This window comes from Papio anubis, chromosome 4 (assembly GCF_008728515.1).
Source record: "Papio anubis isolate 15944 chromosome 4, Panubis1.0, whole genome shotgun sequence".
NCBI lineage: Eukaryota > Metazoa > Chordata > Mammalia > Primates > Cercopithecidae > Papio > Papio anubis.
In genome coordinates, this window is record NC_044979.1 from 149,541,580 (window position 1) to 149,554,100 (window position 12,521).

At 34.8% G+C, this 12,521-nt stretch overlaps 1 protein-coding gene across 3 annotated transcripts in view; it reads right to left on the bottom strand.

The window, feature by feature from the left end:
* Positions 1 to 12,521, bottom strand: part of LOC101023944 (SAM domain-containing protein SAMSN-1) — a 133,426-nt gene that overhangs the window by 56,952 nt on the left and 63,953 nt on the right. The window contains exon 1 of one of the 3 annotated variants that reach the window (XM_009202443.3): positions 4,405 to 4,563. The exons of 1 other annotated variant lie outside the window; for it this stretch is intronic. In XM_009202443.3, coding sequence (XP_009200707.1) covers positions 4,405 to 4,461 — 57 coding nt within the window. In that variant the 5' untranslated portion in view covers positions 4,462 to 4,563. Of the gene's footprint in view, positions 1 to 4,404; positions 4,565 to 12,521 lie in introns of those variants that run through there. One more of the 3 variants, XM_031665669.1, reaches the window with a different exon arrangement.

The following is a 12,521-nucleotide window of genomic DNA, read 5'->3' on the forward strand; positions in this document are numbered from 1 at the left end:
ATGAAAGGAGGGAAAAGAAAGAAAAAAGAAAGAGAAAGAAAGAAAGAAAGAAAGAAAGAAAGAGAGAAAGAAAGAAAGAAAGAAAGAAAGAAAGAAAGAAAGAAGAAAGAAAGAAAGAAAGAAAAAGAGAGAGGAAGGAAGGAAGGAGAAAGAAAGAAAAGAAAGAAAGAAAGAAAGGAGAGAGGAAGGAAGGAAGGAAGGAGAAAGAAAGAAAAGAAAGAAAGAAAGAGAAAGAATGAAAGAGAGAGAAAGAAAGAAAAGAAAGAGAGAAAAAGAAAGAAAGAAAGAAAGAAAAGAAAAGAAAGAGAGAGAAAGAAAGAAGAGAGAGAGAAAGGAAGGAAGGAAAGAAGGAAGGAAGGAAGGAAGGAAGGAAGGAAGGGAGGGAGGGAAGGAGGGAGGGAAGGAAAGTTTTTACAATCATAGGTGTTGACATGTGTGTGTCCCAGACACCTAGAGGGATTTCTCTGAAGAACTTCCTGCATAGTCAGAGACAGGAATGAGGATTTCTAAACTTACAGATGCTCTTACAGACATGGTCTCCCTGATCTCCATAAACTTTAGCCAGCAATTCAGGTGGAAACAGAAATAATATCTACAGTCCTGTTGCTTATAATGGCAGTATATTAAGAACGGAAGTATTGGAAACTAACATATTTCACATCAGTTTCATTTTTCATCTAACTCTGTGTCTTCTTCAAGGTAATTAAGCTTCCTTATGCCTTAGGCTCTTTACATATGAGGCTAAATAAGAGTCATTCTCTCACAGTTGTTACAAATATTAAATAAATTAGTGTACAAAAACCTGTAAGCACAGCAATTGACATGAAAATAAACCAATGATGAATATAGAAAAATAAAATATTTTAGTTGGAAAAACAGATAAGGAAAATTGTTATGTTCTATAGTTTAAGCATTTGTAGAGTGTAATGCAATAACATTTCATCAAATCTGAATACTGTATATGCTTAGAAGTTTGTAAAATCACTATCAGTAGTGGGCACTAGTAGTAAGAGGGTAAAACAGTCAGTTGTGGTTGCGCATGCCTGTAATCCCAGCACTTTGGAAGGCTGAGGTGGGAAGATCACTTGAACACAGGAGTTTGAGACCGGCCTGAGCAACATAACAAGACTTCATCTCTACAAAAAATCAGAAAGTTAGCTGGGCTGGTGGCATGGCGCCTGTGGTCCCAGCTACTCAGGAGGCTGAGACGGGAGGTAGTTTGAGCCCACCCAGGAGTTTGAGGCTGCAGTTAGCCATGATTGGACCACAGCAACTCCAGCCTGGGTGACACAGCACGACCCTGTTTCCAAGGTAAAAACAAAATTCAAGAAGAAAAATAACAGTAACTTGCATGTATATTAAGCAAGCCTATTTTTAACTAATATAAGTATAGAATACTTGACTATTATTCTTCCTATTTCTTTTTTAATTTGGAATTTATCTATATACAGCAGAGAGTTCTGAGACATACATTAAAACCCTTAGAAGTTATTGAGATTCCAGTACATGCAATGGGTTTCTTTTGTAATAATTTTGCAAGAATTTACCAGTTTCTGTTATAGAATATCTATAACAGGCACATGGTAAAACTGTGGTTAACATGTATTCGGATTTACTCTTTTTAAATTCATGAACATGTTTATTGATAAGTTTTAGGAATAAAAGAAAATAATAAATTATTTTTGATATAGGACTCAAAATCTATTGCTACATGTTATATACATGAATGTTTTGAACCTTCTCATAGCTGTAAGACCTATTTGAAAATACTAATAACAAAATCTTTGTCCATTAATTATTAATTGAAAAGTTTCATCATTTTTATTTGAGGTAACATTATTTATAATATGCATTGCATTTGAATTGGCCAATAGGTCATTTGAAATAGAACCAATGACAGTTAACAAAAGCTAAATGATTAAATATTTTCTTCATTTTTAATATTGTCACTTTTTACCCTACTATAGCATTTACGATTAAAAAAAACACACACAAAAACAAGAGAATCCCTTTCAGAAATTCTGAGAGTATAGTATGCAGAGTTTATGTTTCTGGGTTAGGAAATGTAAACTAACATCTGGTGTGTAGTGAAGACAGTGATTCCCTATATTTCAGACCAATTTCTTGATGGTTCTGTTTCTAGACATAGACCCTTTCTAGACAAAATTTCTTTTCAGTAAATGAAAGGATTTGCACTCCTTTTTCTACGCGCCTTTCATTTGTAGGGATTATCATAGCATCCACCTCTGCCAATTTTTTTTTTTTTTTTGAGAAAGGGTCTTGCTCTGTTGCCCAGCCTGGAGTGCAGTGGCACGAACACGGCTCACTGTAGCTCTCAATCTCCTGGGCTCAAGCAATCTTCCTGCATCAGCCTCCTGAATAGCTGGTACTATGTGCACATGCCACCATGCCCAGCTAATTTTTGCATTTTTTTGTAGAGATGGGGTTTTGCCACATTGCCCAGACTGGACTAGAACTCCTGAACTCAAGTGATTTACCTGCCTCAGCCCCGCAAAGTACTGGAATTACAGGTGTGAGCCCATGCATCTGGCCGGATACTGCTCTTTATTCATATAATATGCAAAGAAAATTACCCACCAAAATAAATATGAATTAAGAGGAAAGAAGAGTTATTTTAAGACATAATTACAAATGGAAAAATATCACTTCCATGTTAAAAGGAAAGAATCCAGCTGAATGTATGAAAAACATACCTGTACATCTATTCTCACATCTCTTTAAATTCATACAGAATGAAACCATCTGTCTAATGAAAATAAGAATTCATTCACAACAAAACTTAGCGTTACCAATGTTACCATTTTCTGTGATATGTTTTGTTCAAAGATGTACATATTTTCAAATATATTTTTATTTTATAAATAAGAAAGTCAAGATTAACAAAATTCCAAGTGTATTATAATAGTTACTGCTCTTAAGGCAAATAATGATGGAGTAAAGTATCATTTTGAAAGTAGTTTAATGTCATAAATATGACTCTAACTCACTATAAAATACAGCCTTTATTAAATACTCTATCTTTAGATTTTAAATATTTTGAGGTATATCATTCTCCATATTAACTTTTATGATCTTCCCTAAACCTACAATTGTCAACTATTTGTTGCACTTAATCAAGTAAATATCATATAAAATTAATCTTAAATAGAAGCACAAGTCAAGCTTTTAAAAACTTTTTTGTATTATTTGGAAAATGTTACTTTGGATTTTTCTTATATTAGGGAAAAAAATCATGATACGTTATCTAGCTATATTTTAAACTAAAGATGCTTGTCTATCCATTATTATGTATATGGGTCAGAAAGAATTAATATTAAAAATCATTTATTCTACCTTTCCAAAGATAGGAAATCATTTATTTTTGTTTCCTTCAGAAAAACTTGGATGGTAACTTTCAAAGAGTTTCAAAATATTGACCATTGTTCTATATCTCATCAATTCAAAAGGTCATAACAAATGAAAGAAACCAACCTCTTTCTCTGAAAATGGGTGCCTAACATACAAAGACTGATAGACAATAAATGAATCCTTCAAAAAAATCTGGACTCAGCTATTGTTTATCTCAGAAAGAGATTAAAAATTTTATTTACCTAAGAAAAGAAATGTACACATATTGGAGAAATTTTCTGACATTGGTACATTGTAAATAGTTGTTTTATGTTATTAATAAATCTAGAGTTCTACAATAGAATCTAAACTTTATCCCATGACCTATTTTTTTTAAAGTAGCACTTATTGCCAAGACAAAGAACAGAGCAACATTCTACATATTAATATTACCAATTTGTCAACTTACGAGTATATGCTGTTTTGATGCTTCTCGAAACACAGCCCAATTTTTTGTGTAGTAATAACATTAGTTCAAGAGAATAGCAAATATACATCTCTACAACAAACTATCATAGCTTAACATTCAAAAATGAGAAAAGTCTTATATTTAACCATAACATTTCCATTTTACAACCTTCTCATAACTCTATTTTGAAGAGCTAACCTCTTAAGAGATAAAATTCATTCAGTAGACTGTTTAATAGACATTGACAATCTCATAGTCATTAAAAACGTGCAAGAAGACTTTATGATAACAAACACTCAGAGACCAGTAAATTGATTTTTTTGAAGTTGAGCTGAACTCAAACTTCACTTACAGATGTAAATGTTCCAATATGCACTATAAGACAAAATTACAGAGACAATAATTGCTAGGTGTGATTTAAAATCCAACTTTGCAATTTAATTTTTCCATATTTGCCATGAGGCCTTAAACCCTACGTTTGACTTATGACTCACAGATGAGAACATTGTATGTGTTCAAACACACGTATGTGTTTATTTTCTATTAAATAGTTTGATTTTATTTAACTATGTATGAAATTTCCTTACCTTTGGTTTTTGATGTTTCTCCTTCTCTGAAACATTGGATGGCTTTCTCTTGAGCATTTTGAATCCTGACTACTCCTAGTGAGTGCACTTTCTGCTGTTACAGAAACAACTGAAAATAGTCAGCAGTGTGCTGTCTAATGTACAGCATCAGATAAGGTTGAGCCCAGGGACCTGCCACTTCCTCCTTTGGTCAGGATATGACTTCAACATTTACATGGGTAATTTTTTTTTTCTTACGGTAATTCTTTGGTAACTCTTTATTGTTTTGCTGTATTCTATGAGGTATGTTCCAAATCTCATACTTAGACATGCCTGCAGTTACAAGAGCCGTAAGGATTTCAAAACAAAACTCATTATATAAAGGCAAAAATCTACAATGTATCCCATGGGTAGAAAAAAGAAAAATCAGAGACAATAACTGAAGTAAAACTTGAGATGTTGGCTTTCTATTATTAAAAAAAAAATAAAAGAATACTCAAGGTAGTCAAGTTTACATATATATATACACACATTTTTTTTTTCTTTTTTTCTTTTTTTGATACAGAGTCTCGCTCTGTCACCCAGGCTGGAGTGCAGGGGCATGATCTTGGCTCACCGCAACCTCCACCTCCCGGATTCAAGCGAGTCTCCTGCCTCAGCCTCCCGAGTAGCTGAAATTACAGGCACGTGCCACCATGCCTGGCTAATTTTTTGTATTTTTAGTAGAGATGGGGTTTCACCATGTTAGCCAAGATGGATCTCCTGACCTCGTGATTCGCCCACCTCAGCCTCCCAAAGTGCTGGGATTACAGGCATGATATATTTCTAAATAAACACTGTTAGAAGATGAAATAAATAAAAACTGTTAGACGACAAAATAAGTTAGACCTTAAACAATATTAATCCTACTTGAAGCATGTATGCATATATTTTAAAATATGGATTAGACCCATTCTAAATATAAATGGGAACCTGACTCTAAAAGTAAATGTTTATGCATATGTTACTTTTCTAATGTATTAAGATGTTGTAAAGTCCTGGTTAACAAAGAGATCAATTAAACAGAACCCCCAGTTAACCATATGTCTTTGTGCTACAAATGATGCCATATACTGATAATTGCTGTCCTGGTGATGAGTCAATGGATCAATGGTTTCTTCAAATGAAACGCCCAGAGCCTCTATTGAATAGGCCTAGTAGAGCTAATATGACTTACTAAGAGTTTCTTCATGGTTTTAAACTGTTTATTAGCATGAAAAAAGCAAAATACCCAGAAGTAAAAGGAAGAAGTTCAAGCTTTATTGTTAACTAGGGATTTACCAAAGGGAGACTTGCAAAATATATAAAACTCTGGTTCTATTTGAGCAACCCGGATTAAGAAAATACACCTAGATTTCTGTTTATAAATCCTCTGAATTGAAAAGCAGTAGTGCCGTATTCTTAATCAGCAGCTTTTCCACTGACTTTGTTTCTCAGACTTCCCTCACACTTCTAAGCCCCACTCCCTGAGGCCCAAATTTTACTAATTCATTTAACAAATGAGATTCAAATTTCACTAATTCATTTAATAAATATTAAATTGATTGTCTATTATGTGCTATCTGACAATATTTCAAACCTCTTGACTAGCTAAAAACAATCTGTTTTTGTTCTATAACAGAATTGAAAGAATATACTTTTCAAGATTATGGTTAATATGCCTATTATTTTATTACCAGGTAATAAAAGCAGACTTTTAATTTTGAGAATTATTGAGCTAGTGTTTTCGAATTCTGACACAGACAGAGAACACTGGAAAACCTGAGAATGCTGAGGTTGGGTAATTCCCTAGAAATACATCTCTTAGACTTTCAGTTAGGGCTTGGGTTAAGAAAGTAGGCTAGGCAGATCTTTTGTGTCATCTCTTAAGAAATTGAAAGTCATAAAAAATACATTTTTTAAGTGAACCTGTTGCACCCTCAACACCCCCTTTTCTTCATCTATGAATAAAAATTTAATTATGGAGTTGAATCAATAACAAAATGGCAATGATAATGCTTCTACTTACTACATGGCAGAGTTTTGTTGATAATAAAATGAAATATCAATAAAGGACATAGTTATTAGATGATTCATCATTTCAGTAATGTTTTGTGTCAAAAAATGTTTGTGAACTCTAAAAAGACATGATGTTTCAAACAGTTTGGGGCGGTGCTTGCTGTAGGTTATACTTCTCCAGTGTTTCTATAATACAATGCTAAAGAATAGAGAACACTCACATTTATGAGACCCATGTCTGGACTAGATGCGGTTTTTAAAAGTATTATACTCCAGCCAAAAAAAAAAAAAATATATATATATATATCCATTTATGGATCTCTAGGCACTTCACCATCTTTAACATTACAAGAAATATTTAAAATGTAAACAAAATAAGTATTTTCCTTCAAGTACAGGTGGAAAAGGAATTTTCTAATCATTCTTTCACTCAAGAAAAATGTTTTCTGGGGGTTAAAAGACAGATTTGACATTTGAGGTCCCATTCATTACCTATGCGAAACTTCTTGATCCCCAAAAAGATCAAGTGACAAGGTGGTAAATGTTTTTATCAATTATCTACTATTTTATAGAATTTGGAGACACCAAGATAGTTAGTGAGTGACACAGTGATCCAGCAAGCTCAAAAGTCACAGACGGACAGAACAAGAATGAAGTAGAGTCAGTACTGAGCACACCTAACTCCTGATCATGTTTAAACCACTAGGAAACCTGTTGCTTAACATGTGTTCTGAAATAGGGAAATTGCAAAAGCACAGTCTTGGTGCTTTACAATACCTTAATGGTCTTACATCCCAGACAGAATGGAACTTTGTGTACAATCTCTGTGTCACGAATCATGAGTAAAAATTTTAAAGAAATTGCAGTTGAATGACAAAGATTGAGGTGTATTTTTCAGGAAAGTAAGGTGAGCCATAAAAGGATTGTTTCAGCAATCCAACAAATATTTTATTTAGTGTATTGCTAAAACACAAATCATAAAATTCGAAGCATAGGTAGAAGGAAACTAGAGATCATGGGACATTCAAAGTGATGTCCTCGATTCTGAGACATTGAGGATCTCCATCTACATCTCTCTGCCTTCCACCATCAGGTTGAAGAATACAGTTAGATAGTAGTTTGGATTAATCCTACTCTACATTTTTTTTTTTTTTAGGACTTGTTCAATGGAACAATGGAACATTGAACACTTGTTCAATGGATGAAGGGTTTTCAAATCAAGTCTTTTAGAATGAAACTAGATTATCTGCATTGCTCTAACAGTTAAAACTTCTCTAACCTGTAGAGTTGGTTGGTCACAATCTTATGTATGCCTCCATGTATTACTGGGACAACCATGACCAAGGGATATTTTATTAACTCTAACTGAAAATCCTCCTGACTATACCTCAAGTGCTTTGTTACAGGAGGACAACAGAGAGACAAATTTCAAGAATTTGAAAATAAGCAAAATAAGGTTGTCATCACAGAGCACAATTCTGAAATTAACATTTAATATAAGAATAATCATTTTATAGAAAAAAAGAACTGTATTCCATTCAAACCTGTAGAATTTACTCATCTATGATTAAGAAAAGGAGTCATTCATACAAGTAACTTAACCTTGATAAATCCTCTCTTCTTTTGGGCCCCCTCAGAGCAGGCTTCTTTCTACAGTACAGGGAAGAGAATTGTATTCAAAGAAGTTGAGTGGGGATATTGTGTTCCTACCTGTTTGTGGCTTCACAGAAGTGGAGATCCTACAACATATTAAAAAAACTGTTTCTTTCTAAGGGTTTCCTGAAATAAGTACACACTGGCATCTGATGATGTTCTGTGCAATTCTGTATTTAATAATTCAGATGATGGTGCCAAGCTATATACAGGGGTCTTGGTGGTGTACTCTCCTCTAGTTATCTAGCTTATTCTTACCATAGGTGGATTAAACATCTCAACACCTCCTTGTTTGGATTTGGGAATTTAAGAGAAATGATGGAATGGATATTCCCCCTGGCCTATGGGGAGGGTGAAGGAAGTGGGGGGGTGGGGGGGACAGTTGCTTCCTTGTGAATCTCCTATATTTCCTAACTCTCTAAAGTTATTTACTCATTCCCTCTCTGGAGTTCCTGTTTACTGATTCCTTTCTCTAAGGGACCCAGCCCCTACCCAGCTCTTGAAATCCCTTCTAATGTGTTACTAATTGAAAAGCTGTACAGTCACTTTTGGCCGGGCGCGGTGGCTCAAGCCTGTAATCCCAGCACTTTGGGAGGCCGAGACGGGCAGATCACGCGGTCAGGAGATCCAGACCACCCTGGCTAACACGGTGAAATCCCGTCTCTACTAAAAATACAAAAAAAAAAAAAAAAAAATTAGCCGGGCGAGGTGGCGGGCGCCTGTAGTCCCAGCTACTCTGGAGGCTGAGGCAGGAGAATGGTGTGAACCCGGAAGGCAGAGCTTGCAGTGAGCTGAGATGCGGCCACTGCGCTCCAGCCTGGGCGACAGAGCGAGACTCCGTCTCAAAAAAAAAAAAAAAAAAAAAAAAAAAAAAGAAAAAAGAACAAAAAGAAAAGCTGTACAGTCACTTTTCTGCTTCTCCTGGTGACCTGCTCCAATAAGTGACAAGCTCATGTTTTGGGGAGATTAGGGGAAGATAAAATTCTGATTCTGTTAACAGGAAGTGGCAAGAAGATGGAAGCTACTGAGGTGTGCTGTTTCCAACAAGATGTGAAATCAAGCATATCTATCACAAAGACTAATTTCTTCTAAAAACTGGCCTCAAGTCTACATGAAAAATTAATATTTCACCTGTTAATTTCTCCTTATAAGACCTTGCCTGAGTTTCATTGCAGAGTTCCGAAAAAGTCAACTAACAACGATGAGGTGATACCCAAATAACTTCTAAATAATTAGTGAGTTTGGGGAGAATCTGAATTAATTTTACCTCAAACAGAAAAAGGACAATAACACAGACAAGTACTGGAAGTATCCATTCAAGTTGGTGAGTTAAAGTAAAAGAGAGCTTAGTCAACTTTGAGTATCTTAATTCTCCAGACAAGATAATCTATTGCATGGAGATTAACACATCATGCCATTTTTAGCTGGATTTCAGTAAACAAAAAATGTGTTTAACTACTTCCCTTTGTTTTTATTTTAAGCTCTATGAATAAATGATGATTTAACTCCTTGGGTAGATATGTCTACAGGAGATAAAGGCAGTATTCATATGGACATCAAGTACCTGGAATCTGTGATTGCCATTTCTCATTATAAATTTAAATACTGCCATTGTGGTTCATTAGAATGTATTCCCAGAAAAGGATCTACCCTTGATGTGCTCAAAATACTATGTTTCTGAGAGGTTAGAGTTGCTAGTCAGACTCTGGATATCTTGGGAAGCCTCTTAGAGAGCCTGGCCTGGAAAAATTACTGCTTATTTTAAATTTCCAAAGAGATAATGTAGCACATTATCTTGTTATCTCGGTTATAGAAGAAACAGATAATTGGGATACATAAAAAGGACCAATGATCTAAAATGAATGGTGAACTTAAAAAATCATACAGGATAAAACTGCCTTGAAGAGACAAAGAACTTCATAAATTACATCTATGCCTTACAAGATGTTTGAATGTAAGAGAAGACCGAGTACCAAGAATGAGTAGTATCAGTTCAAAGTGATTGGAAAAATTAGGGAGGCTGATAAAGTTTAAGATTCAAAATAAATGCAAATTACTCGGATTACTTCAATAAATTATAAGTATTTCCTTTCTAAGTGGTTTTAAAGTCATATAAGGACCATAATGTGGTTGACATAACAAATAATGATAAAATTTAATCCATTTATGATTAAAAGTTACAATATTCATGAAGTAATACTTCTCCAAGTTAATAACATTAATAATAATGACTGTCATCTTGAGTGTTTATTACATAAAAGAAATTATGCTGTGTGCTTTATAAATATTTTCAATATAATCTTCACAAAAATCTTCATGAGCTGGTACTAATATTATCATCCTCAACTTCCTGGTGGGGTTTGGTAGCGTGTCTAGTTTGCACAGCTAGGAAGTGGTGGAGTCAGGATTCAATCCAAAGCCTCAGCTCATAACCATCACTCTATGTCATAAGTAGGTCTTGGCATACCTAAATACCTGGCATAAAATGGGAATGATTAATTTGGCTGTTGGGGTCAGGAATGCTAAGAGCTAGGGGGGAGGGTGATGTTGAGTTGCTGGCTGCTGGTTGAAAAGAGAATTGGTTCAATCATTACATGTGTAAAAAAAATTGAAACCAGTAAATCTGCAACCAATCCAGAACCCTTTCCTATAATTAAGATTCAGTATCATGGGGACAAGTCTGCATTTCAGGCCCCTCTCCAACCCAAGCTACCTTGCTGTGACACTTATGGGCCCTCAATTCTACCCTTGATAATAATCATTGTCTCTAATTTTATGCTTACAAAAATGGGTGTAGGTAATCAGAGTACAAGCACAAATGAGACTTATGCACACTTTATGAAATTCCTTTCTATGAAGTTCCTTGGTGCTATGGTCTGAATGTTCATGTGGTCCCAAAATTCATATGTTGGAATTCTCACCCTCAAGGTGGAAGGTAATAGTAGGTAGGGCTTTTGGGAGAATTAGATCATGGGGACAGAACCTTTATGGATTGCATTAGTGCCTTCATAAAAGAGGCTGTAGAGACATCCCTCACTCCCACTTTTCCACAATGTGAAGACATAGCAAGAAGGTGCCATCTATGACCCAGGAAACAGGCCCTCACCAGAAGAGAAATCTCCTGATGCCTTCATCATGGACTTCCCAGCCTCTAAACTGTGAGAATGAATTTCTGTTGTTTGGAAGCTACCCCAAGTTTATGGTATTTTATTATAGCAGCCCAAATGGACTAAGTCACCTGTTTTTGTTAAGGCATCTATCTGTAAAGTTACTACCGCAAGCACATTCCGTTCTCTCCTTGAGTTGGAGGTTTAGCTCTCCAATTTCTGTTTCTAAAGAGTGTTTGTTATTCTCCCAATCTTTGGCTCTTAATTTTGTGTTTTTGCTTGCCTCAATATCAAATCCAAGTTGTGGTTATCATCTTCACATTTCTACAATATTGTTCCTTTCTACATTTCTAGATGTCATTTAAAGTTTTGCAAACATAAAAATACTTACACTAAAAAGGTCAGAAAACACAAGCACCCTCTCCCATCCTTCTCTATTCCTGGACTTCCTCTTTCAACTCTTTCGCTGATCCTTCCAATATTAAAAAAAAAAAAAAAAAAAGTTTCTAGTTGGTTAGGTTTCTTTTTCTAAATAATAGACCAGTATTTTCTTGATTTATGCATTAGGCATTATCTACTGATTCCTGTTTTTGTCCATGAGGATTTTGTACTCTTCTCACTTCCCAACTCCTTTATAATTATTTTGTTAAATCATTATTCACTATTTACATTATCATGATGTAAATAATTTATTCATGGCTGAGTCAAATAGTGTTTAATGCTTTATGTTCCTTTTGTTACCTATTTTTGGAATTTCTCCTGTCTTTCTTTTTATATGATTGGTTCTCTATATACTGTTAATATTTCCCCAATAAATGCTCTGGCAGGTATTTTAAGTGATTTGTTTCAAATATTTAATTTCAAACATCATACTTGTCATTTCAAATGCTCAAACACATTAGACGTTTTTTTTCTGTTCTAATGTGTTCTAACGTGGCTTAGTTGTTCTCCATTGAGGATGGAATGGAATTTCTCCTTAATCACTTCCAATTATCTCTTGGCCTAAGTCTCACATGATGTTTCTTTTCGTCTGCTCATTTGCAGAAACACACCTCCGTAACAGAAAAAGGGCACTTACATCCTTTTAGACCCTTCACATTTGAATGCTATGTTGACTTGAAATCAAATTCTAGCCTGGAAATCACTTTTTTTCTTAATATTCAGAAGGCTTCTCCAATTGTCTTCTAGCTTTCAGAGTGTTGAGAAGTCTGCACAAGCCATTGTGATTCCTGGTTTGTTGTGTATGGACTGTTTCCCTCTTTCTTTTTCTCTGCCTCTTTCCTCTATATTTTCTTTGTATCTTTAGTATATCCTAAAATGTCATACTATGTGTGTTGATAT